The sequence below is a fragment of the Apus apus genome, chromosome 19 (genome assembly GCF_020740795.1).
Source record: "Apus apus isolate bApuApu2 chromosome 19, bApuApu2.pri.cur, whole genome shotgun sequence".
Classification (NCBI taxonomy): Eukaryota; Metazoa; Chordata; class Aves; order Apodiformes; family Apodidae; genus Apus; species Apus apus.
Window position 1 is genome coordinate 7,667,012 of NC_067300.1, and position 19,242 is coordinate 7,686,253.

The following is a 19,242-nucleotide window of genomic DNA, read 5'->3' on the forward strand; positions in this document are numbered from 1 at the left end:
TAATCTCCACTGGTGTCTGCAATTCTAAAACAGAAAAGAACCATGCTGGCCATTCCAAGAAACAAGCCCTTGAGTGCCAAAGGAACGATGCCTGAAAGCAAGGCAGGCCACTCCACAGCCTAAGGACCAACCATCACATTTGCTCTTCAAGCAATTCCTTTTACCAAAAGGACTAAAACCAGGAAATTGAACATTTATGCAACCAGAAAATGGAACGGTCCCAACAACTCACAGGTTCAAATTAACCCTGTTCAAAAACCAGGCTGCAGTCCCTTAACCAAAACCCCTGTATCCTAGTTCAAACATAAACGAAAGCTCAACTCAGCAGCGTTAACAAAAGGTACAAAGGACAGGCTCAAGTGCCACCTCCTCCACAGTCAGACCCACTCCTCTTTCTCCAGGAACTTGCCAGCATTTTGGGGAAGGAGGACAGGACAACCCCTGCATTGGGGCAGAGACATCTGAGCATCAGTATTTTATTGCAAAGACTAATTACATTGCTGTGTACAAGTCACACCGGGCAGTGTGCTCCTTCACTGAAGTGGTACAAAATACATATGGTACAGCCAGTCCCTCGGGTGACACTGGGCTGCTGGGGGACACCGTTGGGAGGGAGAGGGGATGGTGGGGGCAGAGGGAAGACCCCGGGGCAGGGGCTGGGCTTTGGGCAGGGTGGGAGGCTGGAGGCTGCTGCTGCGTCAGGGAACCAGGGGTTCCCATCATGTGCAGCGACGGGCGATGCCACCCGAGGGGACACGGGGCTGCGGCAGCTCAGGGCTGGCCACGCTCACAGCCAAGCAGCCTCGTCCCCAGCTGGTGCCAGGGTCCCACAGCCCAGCTCCTGCCACCAGCCCCCAGAACGTGGCCGCTGCAGCTCCAGATGCTGCCCGGGCCCCGCTGCTGGAGCCGGGGAAAGGTGCTGCCCCCGCCTGGCGTGGACAGACCAACAGAAAGGATGTGCTAGAAAGAAGCGCTTAAAAAAACCCACAGAGATGGAGCCAGGAGCAAAAAAAAAAAAAAAAAAAAAAGGTCCCCCTTCGGTTAGTGTTTCCTACAGTGATTAAAACAAGCATTTCTGCCCCTGCTCAAGCAACTAGCAGTAGAGGAAGAAAGGACAGGGTGGCCAGCAGGGTCTGTGTCCCACAAGCACGGCAGAGCAAGGCTGCCAACGTCCCTCCCAGCAGCCTTAAATACCTGGTCGGGGAGAGGAGAGGGACTGGGCTGCAGGGCAGGGGGAGGCTGGATTAGTAAAATGTACAAGTTCATCTCTTCTATTTACAACCAATAAATATTGAAAAAAAAAAAAATTCAGTAAACTTTTGTTTTATACAAAAAAAGTCTCATTGCTCCTTCTCCCATGGTCAATGCTTGCAGAAGTCTGGTTAAAGCCCAAGGTGAGTGGCACTTCTGTGGGTCAGGTGGTGGCAGCTGGGGCACCCAGGGCGCCCTGGGAGCTCCCTGACTCCTCACCCACCTTGGCAGACCCAGGGTCTCTATTTACAGAAATTCAGGCAGAACTTCACTCTCCTCCTCCTGGACAGGCTGGCAGCGCTGGGGGCACAGCCCAAAGCTTCTCCCCCCTGGTAGCAGAGACAATGGTGTTTGATCTTTGGTGCAGGTTTGAACACAGGCCATCTAAGTCCAGCTGGAGGACATGCTGGATCAGGGAGAGGAGCGAGAACACGCAGGCTTCCAGTCATCAAGAGCACGAGGGGCCCCCTCCATCATGGCACAGACACAGCTCTCCACGGGGCTCTGAGCACTGCTGCAGGGCTGCATCCTCTCCAGCCCTGGGAATCCATGGCTTCTTCCAAGGGAAAGGACAGGCAGAGATGTGCAGTGGTGGCAATGCAAGTTATCCCAAGGAGGAAGGGCATGGAGGTAAGAAAACACCACCAGGAAAGCTGGGAAGGAGAGCACCCTTGCCATGTGGGAGGCTTTGCAGCCTCAGGGTGACAGCTCCTGCTCTGCTCCTTGCAAACGGCCCCTCTGCCAGTCCCAGCTCCCTGGCTGGCTCGGACACAAGGCACCTATGGCAGAGGTGGGCTCCAGCCCTGGGCTGGCCGGTGGCTGGACTAGTGTTGCACCGTGGAAGGTTAAAAAAAGGGGGGGGGTGGGGGCGGGGAAGAAAAAGAAAAGAGAGAAATCCCCCTTTGCTGCCTTCCTGTGTAGAAAAAAAGACCTGATTGAAACGGGAGTTTGTGCAGAGAGAGGTGGAGGCCGACACTGGTTCCCAAAGCACCCTTGGCTCTGGGTGCAGGGGCAGATCCACGGCCGCCCCTGTGGGCCAGGGCGGCTCCTCCTGCCGTGCCAGGCGGCACGAGGACCGGCTGCAGCCAAGCCTGGAGCTACCTGCCCCCAAGGCCCCGTCGGTGATGGGTGGGCAGTGGGGCTGTGGCTAGAAGATGCCTTTGGCAATCTTCAGGCCCTTCTGCTTCATCCTGGGCAGGGTGGAGCTGGAGCCGTGCTTGATCTTCACCCCCTTGGAGAAGCCCCGCTTCTTCAGCACAAAGTCGTAGTTGGCGGCGGAGTTCATGGCGTAGAAGACGTTGGCGTTGTCTGGGATCTTCAGCTCTGGAAGTGACCAAGGACAGGAGTCAGTCAGGCACTTCTCTGACAGGGCACCACAGTGGGGCTGAGAGAGGTCCCTGGCTGCTGGGACCCCTCTGCTGTCCCCTCCCAGCCCAACTTCAACCCAGTGCTGCCCAGGCTGGATGGGGACGCAGGCCCCAGGATAGCCCCTTGCACCCCAACCAACACACACCTCTCTCCTCTGAGATGATCTGAACCAGCTCGTAGTCTTCAGGCCGGTCTCCATCCAGGTTGTGTTTGGCCATGGCCTTGCGGATAACAACCGGCGTCTTATCCTGACTTGTCACCTGTGAGCACAGAGCCTTATTAACCAGGGGGTACAAAGCCCTGCAAAGCCTCCCACCACCACCTCCTCCCAGCCGTGCCTACATCCAAGCAGGATGAGCCATCCCCCTGCCCGGCGTCACCACGGGTTCCCCGTGCTAACCAGGATGCTCTTGTACATGTTGCCGTTGTCCACAGCCAGGCTGACACGGATGATGCAGCAGTCGTCGACCTGCTGGTTGTAGAGGGGAAGCGAGAGGGAGGAGTAGCTGGAGATGCCGGAGACCGAGCGCTTGTGGGTGCGAGAGGCCGTCACCGGCGTGGAGGAGACAGAGGAGGAAGAGGCACTGCTGGAGCCCGAGCCGATGCCCGATGTGTCCAGGGAGGAGAGGGAGGTGGACTCCCAAAACTGGAGGGCAGGGAGGAGAGGGGATGCGGAGGACACAGTGGTTTTAGCTTCTCCATCGGCCACAGACGGGGCGTACCAGCGCTGGGGGAGGGAGGCCAGAGGGATCTCACTGACCTGTGACAACGGGGGACCGACACCACTACAGCCGCTGGCAGCACAAGAGCCCTGCCTGCTGCCGCAGCAGCCAAGGGCAGGAGCCCCCCTGGCCCCAGCGGATCAGAAACAGCCCCCGGGGACCCCTCCACCCCCCAGCCCCAGCGCAGAGCTCGGGCAGGCCCCACACGATGGCCGCACCTGCCTCCGGAGGCCCGGACCCCGCGAGCTGCCCCGTACCTTCTTCTCCTGGCAGTCGGGGGACTCGGGGATGAAGCTGATGTTGATCTCCTCCACATCGGAGCTGCTGGAGCCGGCAGAGGTGACGCTGACGGAGTCGGTGGCGTCCCCGCTGCACAGGTACTGCCCACACTTGAGCTGGTCGAAGGATTTCGAGTGGGAGCTGCCGCTGGCGCAGGGCTCAGTGCTCGGCGGCTGCCGGCTGCCAGGAGAGACCCGGGGCAGGTGAGAACTGGGCGGAGCAAGGGTGCGTTTGGCCAGCGGGACAGAGGTGTAGAGGAAAGTGTCCCTGCCCATGCAGGGGGGTTGGAGCTAGATGATCTTTAAGGTCCCTACCAACCCAAACTGTTCTGTGATCCTACAACAGCAGCCACCCCAGCCCGGTGCCCTGCGCTGCCCCCCACCTCCACCCCGCCCCCCGCCAGGGCTGCACAGACTCACTCGCTCCATCGCTTGATGATGCCCGTGTTTTTCTTCGCCTTCAAGGTGTTGCTGGCTGACTCTGACAGCGGCTCGATCTCACACGACAGCCCGTAGCTGGGAGGGGAGAGAGGAGGGTTTGAGCTCCTTGCGCTGCCGCGGCCACGGCCAGCGCCGTGCCGGCAGGGCGAGGGGCAGAGCTGGGAGTTGAACTCAGGGCAGCTCAGCCACGGGGGACGAACGGTGGGACCTCCCGATGCTCCCAGACCCTGCTCACCTCTCGGCCTCGCTGAGCCGCTCCAGGCTGTGGAACCAGTCTACAAACTGGTCCTCCTGTGTGAAGCTGTAGTTGTTGCAGGCTGACTGAAGCAGCTTGATCTGGGCAATGACTTCAAACTCCTGAAGCAAAAAGAAGCTGTGAGACCAGGTCTGTTTGCCAGCCCCAGCCTCCTCCACAAAAGCCCAGCCCTACACATGAAGATCCAGAATCCACCTCCCCAGAAATGAAGAACATGACAGCGAAAAACGAGAGGGATCAACCCCAAAGGGACTGACACAGCCTGGGCTTGCACCAAGTCAGCCTCCACCCCACTGTGCTGCTGCCAGGGCAAAGCTCTCACCTTCCTTCTCTTCTCAAAGTTGATCAGCCCGCCCTGGAAACCAAAGAGGCCAAATGTCAGCGTGGAGCAGGCAGAAAAAAAATTTCCTCCCATCCCTCCCTGCCTCCCAGCTTTCTGCCACTGCAATGTGGGCATCCCTGACGCCAGAGCAGCCCGTTCCCATGGGCTGATGGGTTAGATGTGCAGGGTGCAGTGGCCAATACAGGACGCACGGGGGACCAGCCTTCCACCCATCAGTCCAGGCTCTGGGGTGGCCATGTGGAGGAAAAGGAGGATAGAGATGGAGGCACTTACATCCAGGAAATCCTTCATGGCAGTGTCCAGCATCACCAGGTCCGTGAGGAAAGTGCCAAGGTAAGGAATGGTGCCCTGCATCACACCCTGAGGGGAGAGCAAAGGAGAGAGGGGTCAGCAGAGCTGGGACCAGCCGGGGAGGAGCTGTGGGGGCAGCTGTGTGGGACTCACCATCTCTCGCTGCTGCTGCTGCCGCTTCTGAGCCCTCTTGGGGTTGATCTCCAAGGTGGCAAATTTGGACGTGCCCTCCTGGATGGTGGGGAGAGGAGGGAGATCAGCAGGTGGGAAGCTGCACTAATAGATGAGCTAAACTTCACCCTGCTTTTATCAGTACAGCTTCCCTTGTGAAGAGGGATGAGGGGAAGAGGAGGAAATCACAGCTGAGCTTTCTCATGGCTGAGAGGGAGGGGAGGCTCAGTGAACAGAAGCGGCTGCTCCCACTTCCAGCTCTGTATAAATAGCTCCTCAATGGGATGTTTTGTTTCCTTTTGCAGTTTGTGTCCTCTCAGCCCCCAAACCGGAGCCAGGCTGGCAAGCTGCAGAGAGGCTTCACGGGGAAGAAGGACATTTTTGCGGCAGCCTTCCACGACTCCTAGAACCCCACCGGAAATCAAGAGGACTTTGCAGTATGGCTGTTAAAATGCAGCTGCCTCTGGGGAGAAGCTGTCACCTGGTGCACTGGATCCCACCCCACTGCTTATCTCTGCTTGCTGAACTGCTCTGCAACCTTCAGGCAATGAGGACTTTTGGGCAGAGAAGCAGAATGCCCAGCCTTGTGCGAAACCCCTGCCTGCTCCTCAGACTCAGCAGGCCCTGCCTGCAGCCCCGGCAGCACTGCCAGGGCTCTAGCCTGGAGGTGGGAACACCACAAAAATTTCTGCCAGCACCAGCCCAAGCTCCCTGCCAGAGACAGGGGGACACAGGTGCCACTTGCCCGTACCTTGATAAGAAGCTCCCGGCTCAGCGAGTGGTTGTTCTCATCAGAGAAGATCTCAGAAAGCTCGTGGAAAGTGCGGAAGCTCTCCCTGCTCAGGGAGAAATGGGGAGAATTCAGCAATAGTGCTCCCCTGGGGTTTCCTCCTTGGACTCTCTTCTGCCCACCCAAAGGACCCCCGCAGTGCTCACAGCTCCAAGCAGGGTATTACTGTCTGGGGGCTGTTTCAGGGTGTTTGGCATAGAAAGGAAGAGATGATGGTGCTTTGATTTCCTCACCCTCCTTAGGTCCCTGGCACCTCATGCTGGTCCCTGGCTTTTTGGCACATTCCAAGAGGCAATGCTGGAGTGGAGATGATCCCAGCTCTGGGCTCAAGGGCCACAGCACAACCTCCCTCTCTAAATCTCCCCAAGGAGCCCAGGAGGCACCGCTTACCTCAGGACCTCATCCCAGGTCTTCTTCAGCCGGTGAACAGCGTTGCACTGCAGAGCCGAGAGGATGGCCCGGAGGGAGGAGAAGTTCTTCAGGATGCGGCATTCCTGGGGGCAGGCAAGGAGACAGACAGTTAAAGAAAGCCCAGGGATCTGCTGGGATTCTCACAAACTCAGCCCTGGGGCCAAGGTGGGAGGTGAGCAGGATGATGAGCTGTCCTACCCGAGCCACTTCGATCCACCGCTCCACCACTTTAGCCCTCTGCTGAGGCTTCAGGGACCGGTCCCCGAGACACGTGGCAATGACACAGTTGGCCACACTATTGAACTGTGAGACCGTGGCACGGATGGTGGGTGCCAGGTGCTCCTTGCCTTTCTTGTCTCGCTGGGACCAGATGCAGCCCAGGCAGTGGTAAGGCACCACTTTCTTAAACAGCTCCTGGAAGATACAGGGGATGGAGATGGGTTTCTTTGGGGTCCCTGGGTAGGGAACAGGCCAGGAAGAAAAGGTAGAAGGGATGAGACAACCCAGAGCAGCAGGTTGCAGATGGGCAGAGCACCACCCACCCAACTGTAGATTGAATACTCACAGCATCCATCAGTGTGAACTGTTCTGCCACCATCTCTGGGGAGAAGGAGAGGAAATCTGGCTTTCCTTCCCCAACCCCATTCTCCTCCACCAGCTGGAAGGTGCAGCCACCATGGTCCACAGCTGTGAGAGATGGCACAGAGTTCAGTACTGCCAGCTGAGGTCCACACCAGCCCCCCATCCACATCCCACCTCCTGGGCTCTTAATTCTCATCTGGCTTCATGCCTTGAGAAACGAGGCTCAGATAAAAGGGTAAGTGATTTTAAACCTGGACACAAGTGTCTGCAGAGGATTAAAGGCAGATTAGCTAATCCACTTAGAAATCCCACTTCTGGGGAGGCTGGATTAGCTTCCCAGTGTCCCTCTGTGTAAACACAGCCAGTGTTTATGGGGGTTCAGCCACGTGGCAAGACCCCAGGTTTTGAAGACTTTCCATGCCAACTGGTAGCACTCGCTCCACCTGCAGCTCCAGATGACCCCCCCAGAGGTGGAAAAGGACAAGGATCCCACCTTCTGCTTCGGACTCGCTCTGCTCTTGCTGCTGGAACTGGCCTAGCAGGATGCGTGCTCGGCGCTCCAGGTCGGAGCCGGGAATGTTGTGGCGCACGTAGGAGATGAGCTGCTTGAGGCAGGCAAAGTCCGGGGGCTTGCGGAAGTCCTCTGAGTACTGGTCCAGCCAGGCACCCAGGATGGAGGAGATGGTGCTGCAGGGAGAGGGGGAACAAGCCTATGTGAGAATTGGGTGCCAGGAGAAACTCGTGCGCATCCTCCCCCTGAGTCCCACGCACCAGGAGCACCCCTGGGACAACACATGCCTTTGTATGACATCCAAAGAGCTATCACCAAAGCCACCCACCCCTTGTTCAACCATAGCTTGGTCAGACTTACTTCTTCAGCTCCATCCTCTCATCCACAGCATGCCTGGCGTGGTCCCCATTCGCCTGTACGTGGAGTTTGCCGTACCTGGTGGGGCACAGTGAGGAGGCAGTGAGTGTCCGGGCTCAGCTGTGTCTCAATGCTGCCTCTTCTCCATCTACACCACCCTCAGCTCTGCCTGGAGGTTGGGATGAACCTCCCACATACTGTTCTGCTCCTCCCAGTCTGCCACAGCCCCTGTGTTATGGGAATAGGGAAGCAGCCAGCACGGGCCACCTCACAGACACAACTGGAAGAGCTCCAGCTCGCTGGGAAGTTGTGTCTTCCCTACCCTGCTCCAAAACCTTCATGCTGATGGGGTTGGCAGAAGCCCAGCAGCCTTCCAAGGCATGGCTGCAGAAGATGCTGGGGTTCTCCTGGCCAAGGGGCCTCAGAAACCAGCCACCCCCAGCTGCATTTCAAGACTCAGGGCAGCCTCACCTGTTAAGCAGCAGGTCCAGCACTTGCTTGGTGGTGGCAAATGCCCGGTAAGTGCACAGGAAGATGGTGACATAGGTGGAGTCATTGCCCTTGAAGGCTGAGACCAGGTACTCCACCAGCTTCTCCAAGGTCCCAGCTTTTATCGTCCGTACCTTACATGTCTCGTAGAGGTTCAAGGCTGACTCATTCTCAAACTGTCAGGAGAGGAGCACAAGTCAGTGGGCTGGATGAGGACAGACACATTCAAGCACAATGTGGTCCCAGCAGCTTCACAAGCCACTTCTGAGTCTAGCCTGGGACCACAAACCCCCTGCAGTGCCTGGGGCTCTTGTGATGGGCCTAGGGAAGCCAGGTCTCCTCCAAAACCAAATACCAGCAACTCAGCTGAGAAGACCTGAGCATCTGAGAAAGCCCAGGAAAGGTCTCAAGGTTGCTGAAACCTAGATGCAAATCAGGGTCACCTTACTTTATACAGACATAGTACTTACGGATATGGTTTAGTTAAGGACTTGTCAGTCTTAGGTTAACAGCTGGACTCAATGATTTTGAAGGTCTTTTCTAACCAAGGTAATTCTGTGATTTTGCAAAATGGGTCTTCAGACTTGTTTCCTCCCAGCCCTTACTGCAGGGCAGAGGCCAGCTCCCACACCCCCACCCCCAAACAAATACATGGTTCCCAGATAAGGCTTGGTAGGAGCCCCCTGGACAGGGAACATATGGAGAGCAAAAAGAGGGCAGGACACAGGCTGATATTGACCATGACAAGCCCTGACATCAGGTCACCACGTCTGGCAGGGAAACACCTGAACAGCCCCCGTGGCAGAAGGTGGCAGAGCCCCCAGCTTACCCCCAGCCATCGCTGCCCTTTGTTGGCCGTGTGATGGAGCTGCACTTTCCGGAGGGATATGCTGTAGATCACACCATCCTCCAGCTCTTCTCCAATCTCCTGTGTGGAGCTCTGCACGGGAGGACAAGATACACCGTGAGATAAGAAGGGTGAAGCATGTCAGAGATGCTCTGTGGGTTGGTATCTCAGCAAGCCAAAGCAACAGCCGGCAGGCAGCGAGAGAAACACAAACCAGGAGACACCAGCCTCCCTGCCAGCCTATCCCTGGGCCCACCTGAGCCCACACACAGGCAGAGCCAAGACTTCAGGAAGCTGCTCTGGGTCTGTTCCATGTCCACTGCCCTTCATTCCAGCTCTTCTGCAAACTGGGGCTGTGCTGGGTGCTGGGCAGAGTGGGAATCTCTTGCCAGGCAGTTGAGGAGGCAGGTGGCAGCACATCCCCGTGCTCAGCCCTGGCTGCTTTCCCCTCCCCAAACCTTTGCCTTTCCCATAAGGTGACATTACCACCTGGTCTGACTGAAATCTTGGTAATCTGCCCCTGTGGGAACTGAGCACCTCGACACACCTTCTGTAATAAATAATAACCATGAAACCAAGCTGCCTGCAAGCCTTGGCAGAGCTGGCCGTGCACACCAGGCAGAAACCCAAAGGGAGAGCTCAGAGCTTGGGGAAAAACCTTGGGGAGCATCAGCAGGGTGGGCTTAGACACAGCCAGGACAGGTCCCTACACCCTGGGGACAGGCACCTTCAGGCCACAGTGAGCTATGAGGCTCAAGTTTCTGCTCAGGGGAGATGGAGATCATCAAAAATTTGGTGAGGAAGGAGGGGCTGCTTCTCAGGGCAGGTCCCCAGGCACACAGCTCCCCCTGCCCCACATGCCAGCTCAGGGCTCGGTGGTGGTTGCAGCCCCACAAGGATAATTCAGTTCCCTCCTCCTCCTCCTCTCAGCAGGCTCTGCTGAGCCAATGCCTCTCTTAAGAGGATTTATCCAGATCCTTTTAAACACCGCAGGAATCTCCCCCACCCTCCATCCCCCACATCAAATGGTGGGACACGGTGTAACACGTGGCAAAACGCCCTGCTTGGCAGATGGGGAAAATGCCCCAAAGCAATAAGCCTGTTAGCAGGAGGAGGTGACAGTCACTGGGGTGCAGGGGCTCAGGGACAAGTGCCCCCTGTGTATCACACTGCCAGCCAGGGGCCAGAGCCGGCCTCCAGCTTTCCCTGCAGCCTGCCTCTCAGGAGCACAAAAACCCCTGAACAATGGCAAGGAGGCAGGGCTTGCTGGGGAGAAGCTGCCAGAGGGTGAGCCAGTATGGAGCCCCGGGCTGGAGCCCTAGGAGCAATGCTGCTCCCTGCAAAACATCCTCATCCCAAACCACTCCCTGAGAATGTGGGAACAGCCGTGCCAAGTGCCCAGCTTCAGATGATGCTGCACACCTCGAGAGACTCTGAGCAGAAAGTGCCAAACACAGCCCTGAGCTGACACACTGACCATGTACGTAATGTGTTCTTTAAGCACCCTCCTTTACCATCACCGTCCCAACCGTGGTCACTGCAGTTATCAGCCCCTGCTCAACTGCTTGTTACGGGCAAGGAACCAAAGCACAGAGTAACAGCCAAAGAGCAAGGGGAAAATTTTAAGAAGCCTCTTGTTCATGGTAGTAATGAATGAAGACAGAGGAACCCCCTGGGCAGGGCTACTGCTTCTTCCTCACTTTCTGCTGAACCTGCTCTTCTCACTTCATGCCAGACTATGGAGAGGTTTGGTTTCCTTAAGCTCAAGGGGTTGTGAGGCTCCTAACTCCAGCAGAGCTGTGAGTATCAGGAGCATTTCCTGGGATCCACTGGCTCCCAGACCAACTCTGAGAGCACCCTCACAAGGCAGGGGACAGACACACATACTTCCAGACACCTGCATCAGTTCCTCTCTTGTTCTGTGCTCTGGGATAAATTAGGGCATAAATTGATGTTCGAGTATAAACAGGTCTGAATCACAAGAACAAAAAATCAGATGCTTGTTGAGGTGCCATTAAATTAATTAAAAAATCAACTCATACGAGGAGGACATACATCCCAGGATCAACCCATGAACTTCGGGCAGCTCCTGTGCAACTACAGTGGAAATTATTGCCATAACCACACAGTGAGGTTTGCTCCGTGTCCCGTGTCACATGCGGGGGATACACCCAATTTCCATGTGCGTAGAAGCAAATTTCATTTCCTTCCCATATTCAAGACTGTCAGATTCATTCATTTTTTGTCTTACTGACTTGTGAGATATCCCTCCAAGTTCCCCCTTTGAAAACCACACACAAAGTACTCAGCTTCTCAGCATTCTTCAGCCAAGTTCATGCCAAGAGCCAGCGAGCTGTGACACTGCTACATTTTAAAATTTGGCTATTTATATTCCACGTGAGCTTCCTCTTTCCTACCACTGCCTCTCCAAGATGCTGATTGTGCATTCCACACATGTTGGTTAAAAACCAACAAAGCAAAAAGCAGCAGCAGGACAGAGCCAGTGAAGTCCCACTCAAACACCTGCACCAAACGCATATTGTGCCTTTTGCAGATGAGAAGACACGGGGGGGGAGCAGGGCTTGGAGACACAAAACCTTGACCTATGGCTTATGTACATGCAGAACTCTGCAATCCTAAGTCTGGCACTCACACTAGGATCTCCAGCAAGTCAACCAAAGGTGAATGGTCTTCAAAATGGTCTCTAAAGGTATCTTGACAGCCGAGTGCTGGTAAATATTACTGCAACAGCTACTGTTCCCCATTGCCTGCCCCCCACATCTGCTGGAGTTTTCCACCCTTCTGAGCAGAGGGGGACACAAGTCAGGCCTCAGCCAGCACCACCACAGCCCAACACCCATGTGCAAACCCTCCTTCACCAGTGGTTTAACCTGAGTAAGGGAGCACTGCACCACGGCAGAGATAGGGGTGAACTGTTGCCTCCCCTTACCGCACTTCAAACGACTGCAGCAAGATTCAGCAAGGCTGTCTGTTCTGTGAAATCACCAACTTTGAGCACCTTGATGGTTATGGCATCTGCACCTTCCAACAAACCTGGACAGAAGAGACTTGGCACCCCAGAGAGTGACAGCCAATGCATTTCAAGATGGGCACCAAAAACAAGAAGACATGGAAAATAAACAGTTGACCATGACTCCTCCAGCTCAGTGTGCAATCGATCCTGCTGCTCTCCATACAGCAGGAAAGAGGCCTCTCAATGGAGGGGCACAAGGAAAAACCACATGTTTAACTTAGAGGTATCAGACGCCCAACTCAGCAGAGTCGGAGGCTTTTGCAAAAGCAGCAGTGAGTGAACTCTGCAGGAGTTCATCCCCTGAAACATGAAACTGGAGGCCTGCACCAGATGGCTTGCCCGGTTTTAGAGACCGCCTCTTCCAACTGCAGATAGCCCCAGGCTGGGTGAGCAACCAGCTCCCCACCACAGTTCAAAGCATCGGTGACTACACTGGGGAGGAATTCCTGCTCTGTGCAATAAACTCTTCTACTCTCTGGTGAATGTTCCAGGACACAGCATGGTGTCAAACCCCACGCCTTCACAGGGAGGTTTAATAACGAGCTCTAAGATGTAGCCAAGGTTCAGAGCCTGGAGGAAGGGCTGTGGTGTGAGGGACCCTGGCAGGAGCCAGGCAGGGAGCAGCAGGGAATCTGCCTTCATCTCTTCTCGAAGGCTGAAGGGAAAACGCAAAAGCCAAAGAGCAAAGGAAAATATTGGCAAGGGATGTGCATTTCAGAAAGTGCTTGAGATCAGTCACAAAGGTGGTTTTGGTAACAGAGAAGCAAAGCACAGGATTAAGTGTGAGCAGGACAGCATCCCTGCATGTTACACAGACGATTATCCAACAATTACCAGGTCTTTAGAGCTCTGGTCCCACGTGCCCTGGGTTAGCCCGTTGGCCTCCAAAGACACAAAATAATGAACTGTTATTGGAAAAAGGTTTTAATTTCAGCACACGTGGAAGAGACAAAACTGCTTAAAGTGCTTTTGCTGATGCTTCCTGGACAACAGCTGGTTTAAAGATCAAGATGTTCGTGTTACTTTGTTCCCTTTCAGCTGGGCTACACAAAATGTCTGTTCCACAGACAGGTATAACACAGCACTGTGGTTTCAAAGGGCTGCTGCTGCCAGCCACGGGAGAGAAGCAGACACTAACCTTGCCCATGGGAAGCAGGGAACCCAGGCCTGCTGGGAATTAACGGTCTCGCTGACTAATGAGACAAGAAAAGGCAGAGCTGAGCCTCAGAGACATCACCAGGAGCTTCTCATTGAAGCTCCGCGTTTGCACGAGTTCCAAAGGACTTGATGAAAGCTGGTAAAGCCAGAAACAAAAAGTGGGAGCTTGGTCTTTATAAACCCCAGTCCCTTCTCAGAACAATCCTTCCTCACCAGCAATGGGAAATGGGCCTTTCCAGAAACGAAAGAAACCAGCTCCACCAAAGGAGCATGTCCTCCCAGGCTGACACAAGCCCCAAGTTAACTTTCGTTTCACCCTCAGGAGCAAACCCTGAACCCATGCAATGACCAGCAGCAACTTTGGGGCTTCTTACGTGAACCGAAGCATACGACATGATGTAAGAGGAAATAGGAAAAAAAGCCACCCCCAGCTAGTGAAAGGAAAACAACTGCAGTTCCGTGAACCCAAGATAAAGACCGCAAAAGCAGAAGTACCCTCTTGTCCTACACATCCAAAATAAGCGCACACAGCACAACGTAACACCCTTCCTCACAGGGACTTCCAGGCAAAAAGCCCCAGCCAAAGCTGGCAAGGAAGCTGCTGAATGTTCCCTGTGTTTGTGGGAAGAAAAGGTGCCCCATGCTGGCACCTGTCTGCCCTGGTGACCCACAGCACCTCCACCAGATCACCAGCTTCACCAAGGACAGGAGCACTCCTGCTCCCAAACACCACCCCAGGGATGACTGTGGTGGCACTGGGGTGCAATGGTTCTCCCCAGCCAAGGCTGGCCTCAAGCATGTCTTGCTTCTCCCAGGCCATGTTCCCACTGCTGCTGATGGAGCTCGAGTCCCTGCCATGACCCGGCTGTGTCCAGCCCCTGCCCAGGGCACTGACCCCTGCACAGGGATGTTAGGCAGATCGACAGGATTCCTTTGGATTTCCAACACTCTCTGCCTTCTTTCCTGTCTGCTCAGAGCTGCCTCAAACCAGGACCCATGCCAACAGCCCATTAAAACACAACAACAAAGGGGGAAACAGGAAAAGAATAGAAAAAAAGGGCCAGAAGCTAAACTTAAGTCCACTATGAAAAGGGGGTGTTTTTGCCAGGACACTAAGATAGTGGCGACAGCAGAGAGCCTGTTCTCGCCCCACCAGCAGCTGGGATCTGCAGCCAGGCCTTCCCAACACCCTGAGCTCCACTTTTGCCCTGCTACAGGTGCTCCAGCATGGAAAGCTGCACCCAGGGACCACAGGGAACAGCCCGGGGCTGCTCATCACCCAGCACCACGCACACCCAGGGAGCAGGATGGGGGCACATCACCCCCTAGACACCTCTTGAGGGGATTTTACACCTCCTTCCTCAGGGTCTGGGGCTGCCTGAGGCTGACAGCAGGTCTGATCCTGTCCTCACAACCCAGAGGGGTTACAGACAGTATTCAGAGGTAGCCTTCTCCACCCTGGCAGCTTAGGAAGGCAAGAAAGCAGCGGCTGGTGGATCGGTTACAAAGGCATCTTGTGACTCGCACGCAGTGAGTCAGTGGCTGGAGCAAGGATTAGGAGCTCAGCTCTCTCGTCCAGAAACAAGACAGAGCAGATACACAGGATTCCTCCCCCATTTGCTTTGTTTTGCTTTTAAAGAAAAGTAAGAGCCTTCCCACACGTAGAGACTTTTTCGCTCTTTTTATGGTCTGGAAATCAAGAGCCAAAGATCTGCAAATATGTTCTGTGTGCACTCCATCCCCCCTGGCCTCCAAGGGGCTGGATCAGGCCCCTGATGCAGGGGGTGATGCTGGTACTGGGGGGATCACCCTGGCAAGGGGGACTCCCTAGGGAAAAGCAAACTCCAGCTGCAATTGGCAGTGCCAGAGGTGACTGCTTAATTCCAAACCCTGTGGCTCCTACACCCAGGAGATGACCACCAGGACCTCTACCTGGTGGAAACACCACCAAAGCAGGTCTTCCCTACCAGGGGACATGTTGGGATGGGCTCCCTTTGCAGCCTGCGGAAGGTTAGAAGAAAACCAAGAGCAGCAGGTTTTGCTTCCTCTCTAAGTCGATGGAAAACAGGATCCTGCCAACACAGCAGTTCCAGCTCTTGCTCCACAGTCCTCAGCTTTGCGTTCGTGATCACTTTGGCGTCCGTTTCGGCAGAATCCATGCTCAGCACCAACGCCCACGCAGGGTCAGGCCTGCAGACGAGGGATGCAGCTGGCCTGGCTCACAGAGAACAGCCTCTGCTACCAACTCGCCTACAGCCTGCAGGGCAGTTACTGGAAGTGAAACCAGAACAACACGACTGGTGAAAACTGGTGGATAAACAACGAACACGCATTGCTCGGTAAGGGTGAAGCGAGATCGAGCGTGGCGCAGTCATGTCAGCTCAGAACAAAGAGTCTGTGTTTCACCAAGAGGTAACAGAAAAACCTGCAACAAGCATAAAAGATCGAAAATTGATCATTTTTGTGTTGTGTGCTGACTAGCACCTGCAAGCCACGTGGAACACAACAGCTCCATGATGCCTTGCCCGAATGCAAAGGAAAAACAGGCACGTTTCCCAAAAAGGTTACAGCTCAAACCTACCTGATCTAATGTTACTCTGTTGGTTCCACTGCTGAAATGGGGCCCTTCTGCACCAAGTGGGTTATTTCTGTGGCAGTAAGACTGGCCTGTGTTTGGATAGGGATGGAGATGAGGCTGGTATTCAAGCTGACATACCTTGAAATGGATTGGTGTGCTCACTCCTGAAATGTCAGTTATGTCTTAACACACATTAACCAGAACAGACAGACTTGGTCATTGCTGCAACTCGAGGGCAATGCTCATTCCCTCCATCTACCAGTATCTGCAAGATAGTGAGTTCATCTAACCCAGAGTCAAGTCTTTACATTTTCAGAGACACAAAACCTTGAATAAATATTCTCCTTCTCTCAGATCATAGTTCATGTGACAGTCCAGACAGCCAAAAAAATTAATTTTAAGAACAATCAGCTGCTCTAAAACCAGATTATTTTGTCAAACCCTCCCTTGTCCCCAGCGTGTACCTGACCTGCATGAACAAAGGGCACACCTGGGCACCAACAAGAGAAGTGGGATACACAGAAAGGGCAACAAAACAATGATGGCTCCAGCAACCCCCAGGCATGAAACACCAGCCCAGAGCCAGCAGGTGGCTTTCAGCCCCTTCTGCCATGCTGAACAATCACGCCAGCCCCATGCCAACATTCCCAGGGAGTTTCTCCACACACCAGTCCCAAGAAACCTGGCTAAGCTGTAAATGGCTGCCTGTGCAAGCCAAACTCGCCTGCTGTAGCTTGCAGAAGGAGGAAAAGAAAGCAGAAAGTCCAATCTTTGTCATTTTCAAGGTGCACAGATTGAGTTGGACAGGTTGGAGGCTGTCCAAAAGCCACGGCCCTGGCTGCCTTACGGTAACTGCTCCATCACCCTCTGTTTCAATCTGAACAAGGTTAATTTCAGTTTAGCTCAGACATCCTTAGACAGGCTGAACCAAAACAAGCCCTCATAAAATAAACGTGTCCACCTGTGCGTTCTACACTGCCCCGTGTCAACTCACATTCCCTCCACTACAGCCGGTACGGCTGAAGTGTGGACAAAGCCCACGACCCCAGCCCTCTGGAGCCCCCTCCCCAAAATCCCGCTGCCTCAGCCTGCACAGAGGAGGATGCCTGAGGGGCTCCGGGTGTTCCCAGCCCACCCAGACTCCAGAGCAGCTCTCCCAGCGGGGTTCAATGGCCCCAGCGCGCTCCGGAGCAGGGCTCGCCGGGTGGTTGGCTCTGTGTGCGTGTCGGCATCAGGGTGACCCAGTAAACAGCTGAAGCAGAGAAAACGCAGGAACAACCCAGTGCAGGGAGGCAGCAAGGGGCTGCGGGTGAATGGAAGGGAGGGAATAAATGTGAGTCTTTGTTCTCCGGCCGTGCCCCCCGAGCCCGGGGTGATGCCTCCGGTCGCGCTTCCCGGGATGCCCCGCAGAGATCCGGGCTGAGCTCGTCTCGTCCCAGCCTCCTCCTGTCACCCGCAGCCCCAGCGTGTCCCATCGCATCCCAGCTGCGGGTCCCCGGCCACCCCCTTGGCTCTGGGGAAGGGCTGGGACAGATTCTCCTCTTGGATGGTTCCCCCTGTTTGTTCCTCTCCCTGGGGCGCCTGTGGGAAACCGGGAGGGGGAAGAGCAAGCACTTTTGCTTTGTAATCACGAAAATCTCACCTTCGGAACATTACTTAAATAGGTGTCAACGAGGCAGTAGGTGCTATGGAAGCAGATAAAGAGGCAGGAGTCAACAAGCTGACACCTGGGGGGCCTGCAATCAGGATGCTCAATCAACTAAGCCTGATCTCCACAGCTGAAGCAACTGAGAGCTTAAGTTTAATTGGCACCTTCGGGGAGAAAACAACTGGAAAAAAAAATATTTTTTTAAAATATATAAAAATCCAGCTGTTGCCAAGTGCCTGAACACGCATGCCAGGAGCCCAGGCAGCGAGGTTTGGACCCAGTCCCTGCCCTGAGAGCTGGGTGTGCCAGATCCTGCACATCCAGAGGGTGGAGGGTGGCTGCAGTATGAGGAACAAGGGTGTCCAGGCAGGGCACAGGCAGCCAGGGTGGTGGGATGAATCCCCCCCTGCACCCTCAGCCCAGCACCTGTCGGTGCGGGTCCTGCCATAGATCATGTCTGAGCATCAGCCAGAGGGGGATCTGCTCCATCAGCTCTTAGCTAAACCCCAGGATGGGCAGGGAGAGAGCAGGCAGCTTCCTGCAGGGCTGCTCCATTTTCCCACCCACCCTGGGTCAGCACAGATTTTTGGGACCACATTTCCTCCCCCTATTCAAGACGCAGCCCTTTTCCAGGGAACTCATTCCTACATCTGCTCAGGGAAAACAGGCAACAGGCGTGGGGGATTTCAGCCTGGTGCTGGGTCCCCACAGGCACTGGCAGGCAAGCATTCCCTGGCATTACCAGAGCTCTTTCATGGCAGGTAAAGCACCACTCAAGGAAGCCTGTTCCTCCTGGCCATGGCACTTTGGTGAGCCAGTACAGGCACGTTCCCACCCCGACTCGTCTGCTCCTGCCACCCTGCTCCACTCACCCCTGGGGTCACTGGCCACAGGTGAGCATCCCTGCAGCTCACCCTCCTATTTAAAATTATTTTGGGGGACAAACCTTGTGAGAGTCAAAAAGCTGATGTACACAACAACCACGGGGCAGCATCAGTGCAAAGAGGTGCCCACCTTTCCCCCTGGCTCCTTCCTTCTACACTGCCTGGATCAAGACAGGTCAAGCTTCAACAGCCCCATCCATCCTAGAGCCGAGTTTTGCTGAGGAACACACTGAAATCCATGGGAAGGAGGAGGACTGGGAGAGACTGCCTTTGTGGGATACCCTCCCCCCCCATGAAGCACCTCAGGGAATACGTGTTTGTTATGACACTGGCATGAGCCATAGCTAGGCTCTGAGTCACCCCCAGTGTGCTGGGAGGGAGGGACCTGCCGGGCTCCTCCTGGTGCCAGGTCTCGCTGTCGCAACCGGGACTGAATCTAGTAAAACACATCGTCTAGAAACCCAGTGATCCCGGGGACAGTCACCAGCAACGGGCACGGCCACCGTGAGCACGGGGACCTGGCCAGGGAGTCCCGACCAGAACCGCAGCTGGGAGAAAATGCCCATTAAAAAAAAAAAAATAAATAGGAATCAAGTAGCAACATTTGGAGGAAAGCTGGGCTGCTTTAAGATGATAAAGCAAAGAGAGAATTAACCTCGCCCTGAAAAGTCTGCAGTGATCGTTGGGGGTCGCAGTGTGGGAGGAAGAGGGGTGATACAATCAACCCCAGTTATCACCCCCACACCCTCCAGTGCTTGCAGCTCCCAGGCTCTGCTCCCTCTCCAATGCACAAAGCCAGACCTCGCCAGCAGCAGGCCACCAGCTCAGCCTT

The 19,242-nt window shown here is 55.1% G+C and overlaps 1 protein-coding gene across 5 annotated transcripts in view; it reads right to left on the reverse strand.

Annotated features, from left to right (window-relative positions):
* Positions 1 to 444: 444 nt before the first annotated feature.
* RALGDS (ral guanine nucleotide dissociation stimulator) overlaps positions 445 to 19,242 on the reverse strand; it is a 58,959-nt gene continuing 40,161 nt past the window's right edge. For 3 of the 5 annotated variants that reach the window (XM_051636701.1, XM_051636700.1, XM_051636703.1), the window contains exons 2-18: positions 9,091 to 9,201; positions 8,244 to 8,437; positions 7,776 to 7,850; positions 7,398 to 7,591; positions 6,888 to 7,009; positions 6,521 to 6,736; positions 6,302 to 6,405; positions 5,873 to 5,957; positions 5,104 to 5,181; positions 4,933 to 5,019; positions 4,639 to 4,671; positions 4,296 to 4,417; positions 4,040 to 4,135; positions 3,560 to 3,800; positions 3,020 to 3,379; positions 2,765 to 2,879; positions 445 to 2,574 (exon numbers count right to left, since the gene is read on the reverse strand). In XM_051636701.1, the coding sequence (XP_051492661.1) occupies positions 2,399 to 2,574; positions 2,765 to 2,879; positions 3,020 to 3,379; positions 3,560 to 3,800; positions 4,040 to 4,135; positions 4,296 to 4,417; positions 4,639 to 4,671; positions 4,933 to 5,019; positions 5,104 to 5,181; positions 5,873 to 5,957; positions 6,302 to 6,405; positions 6,521 to 6,736; positions 6,888 to 7,009; positions 7,398 to 7,591; positions 7,776 to 7,850; positions 8,244 to 8,437; positions 9,091 to 9,201 (2,409 nt within the window). In that variant the 3' untranslated portion in view covers positions 445 to 2,398. The remainder of the gene's footprint in view (positions 2,575 to 2,764; positions 2,880 to 3,019; positions 3,380 to 3,559; positions 3,801 to 4,039; positions 4,136 to 4,295; positions 4,418 to 4,638; positions 4,672 to 4,932; positions 5,020 to 5,103; positions 5,182 to 5,872; positions 5,958 to 6,301; positions 6,406 to 6,520; positions 6,737 to 6,887; positions 7,010 to 7,397; positions 7,592 to 7,775; positions 7,851 to 8,243; positions 8,438 to 9,090; positions 9,202 to 19,242) is intronic. The other 2 variants (XM_051636702.1, XM_051636699.1) reach the window with 2 other exon arrangements.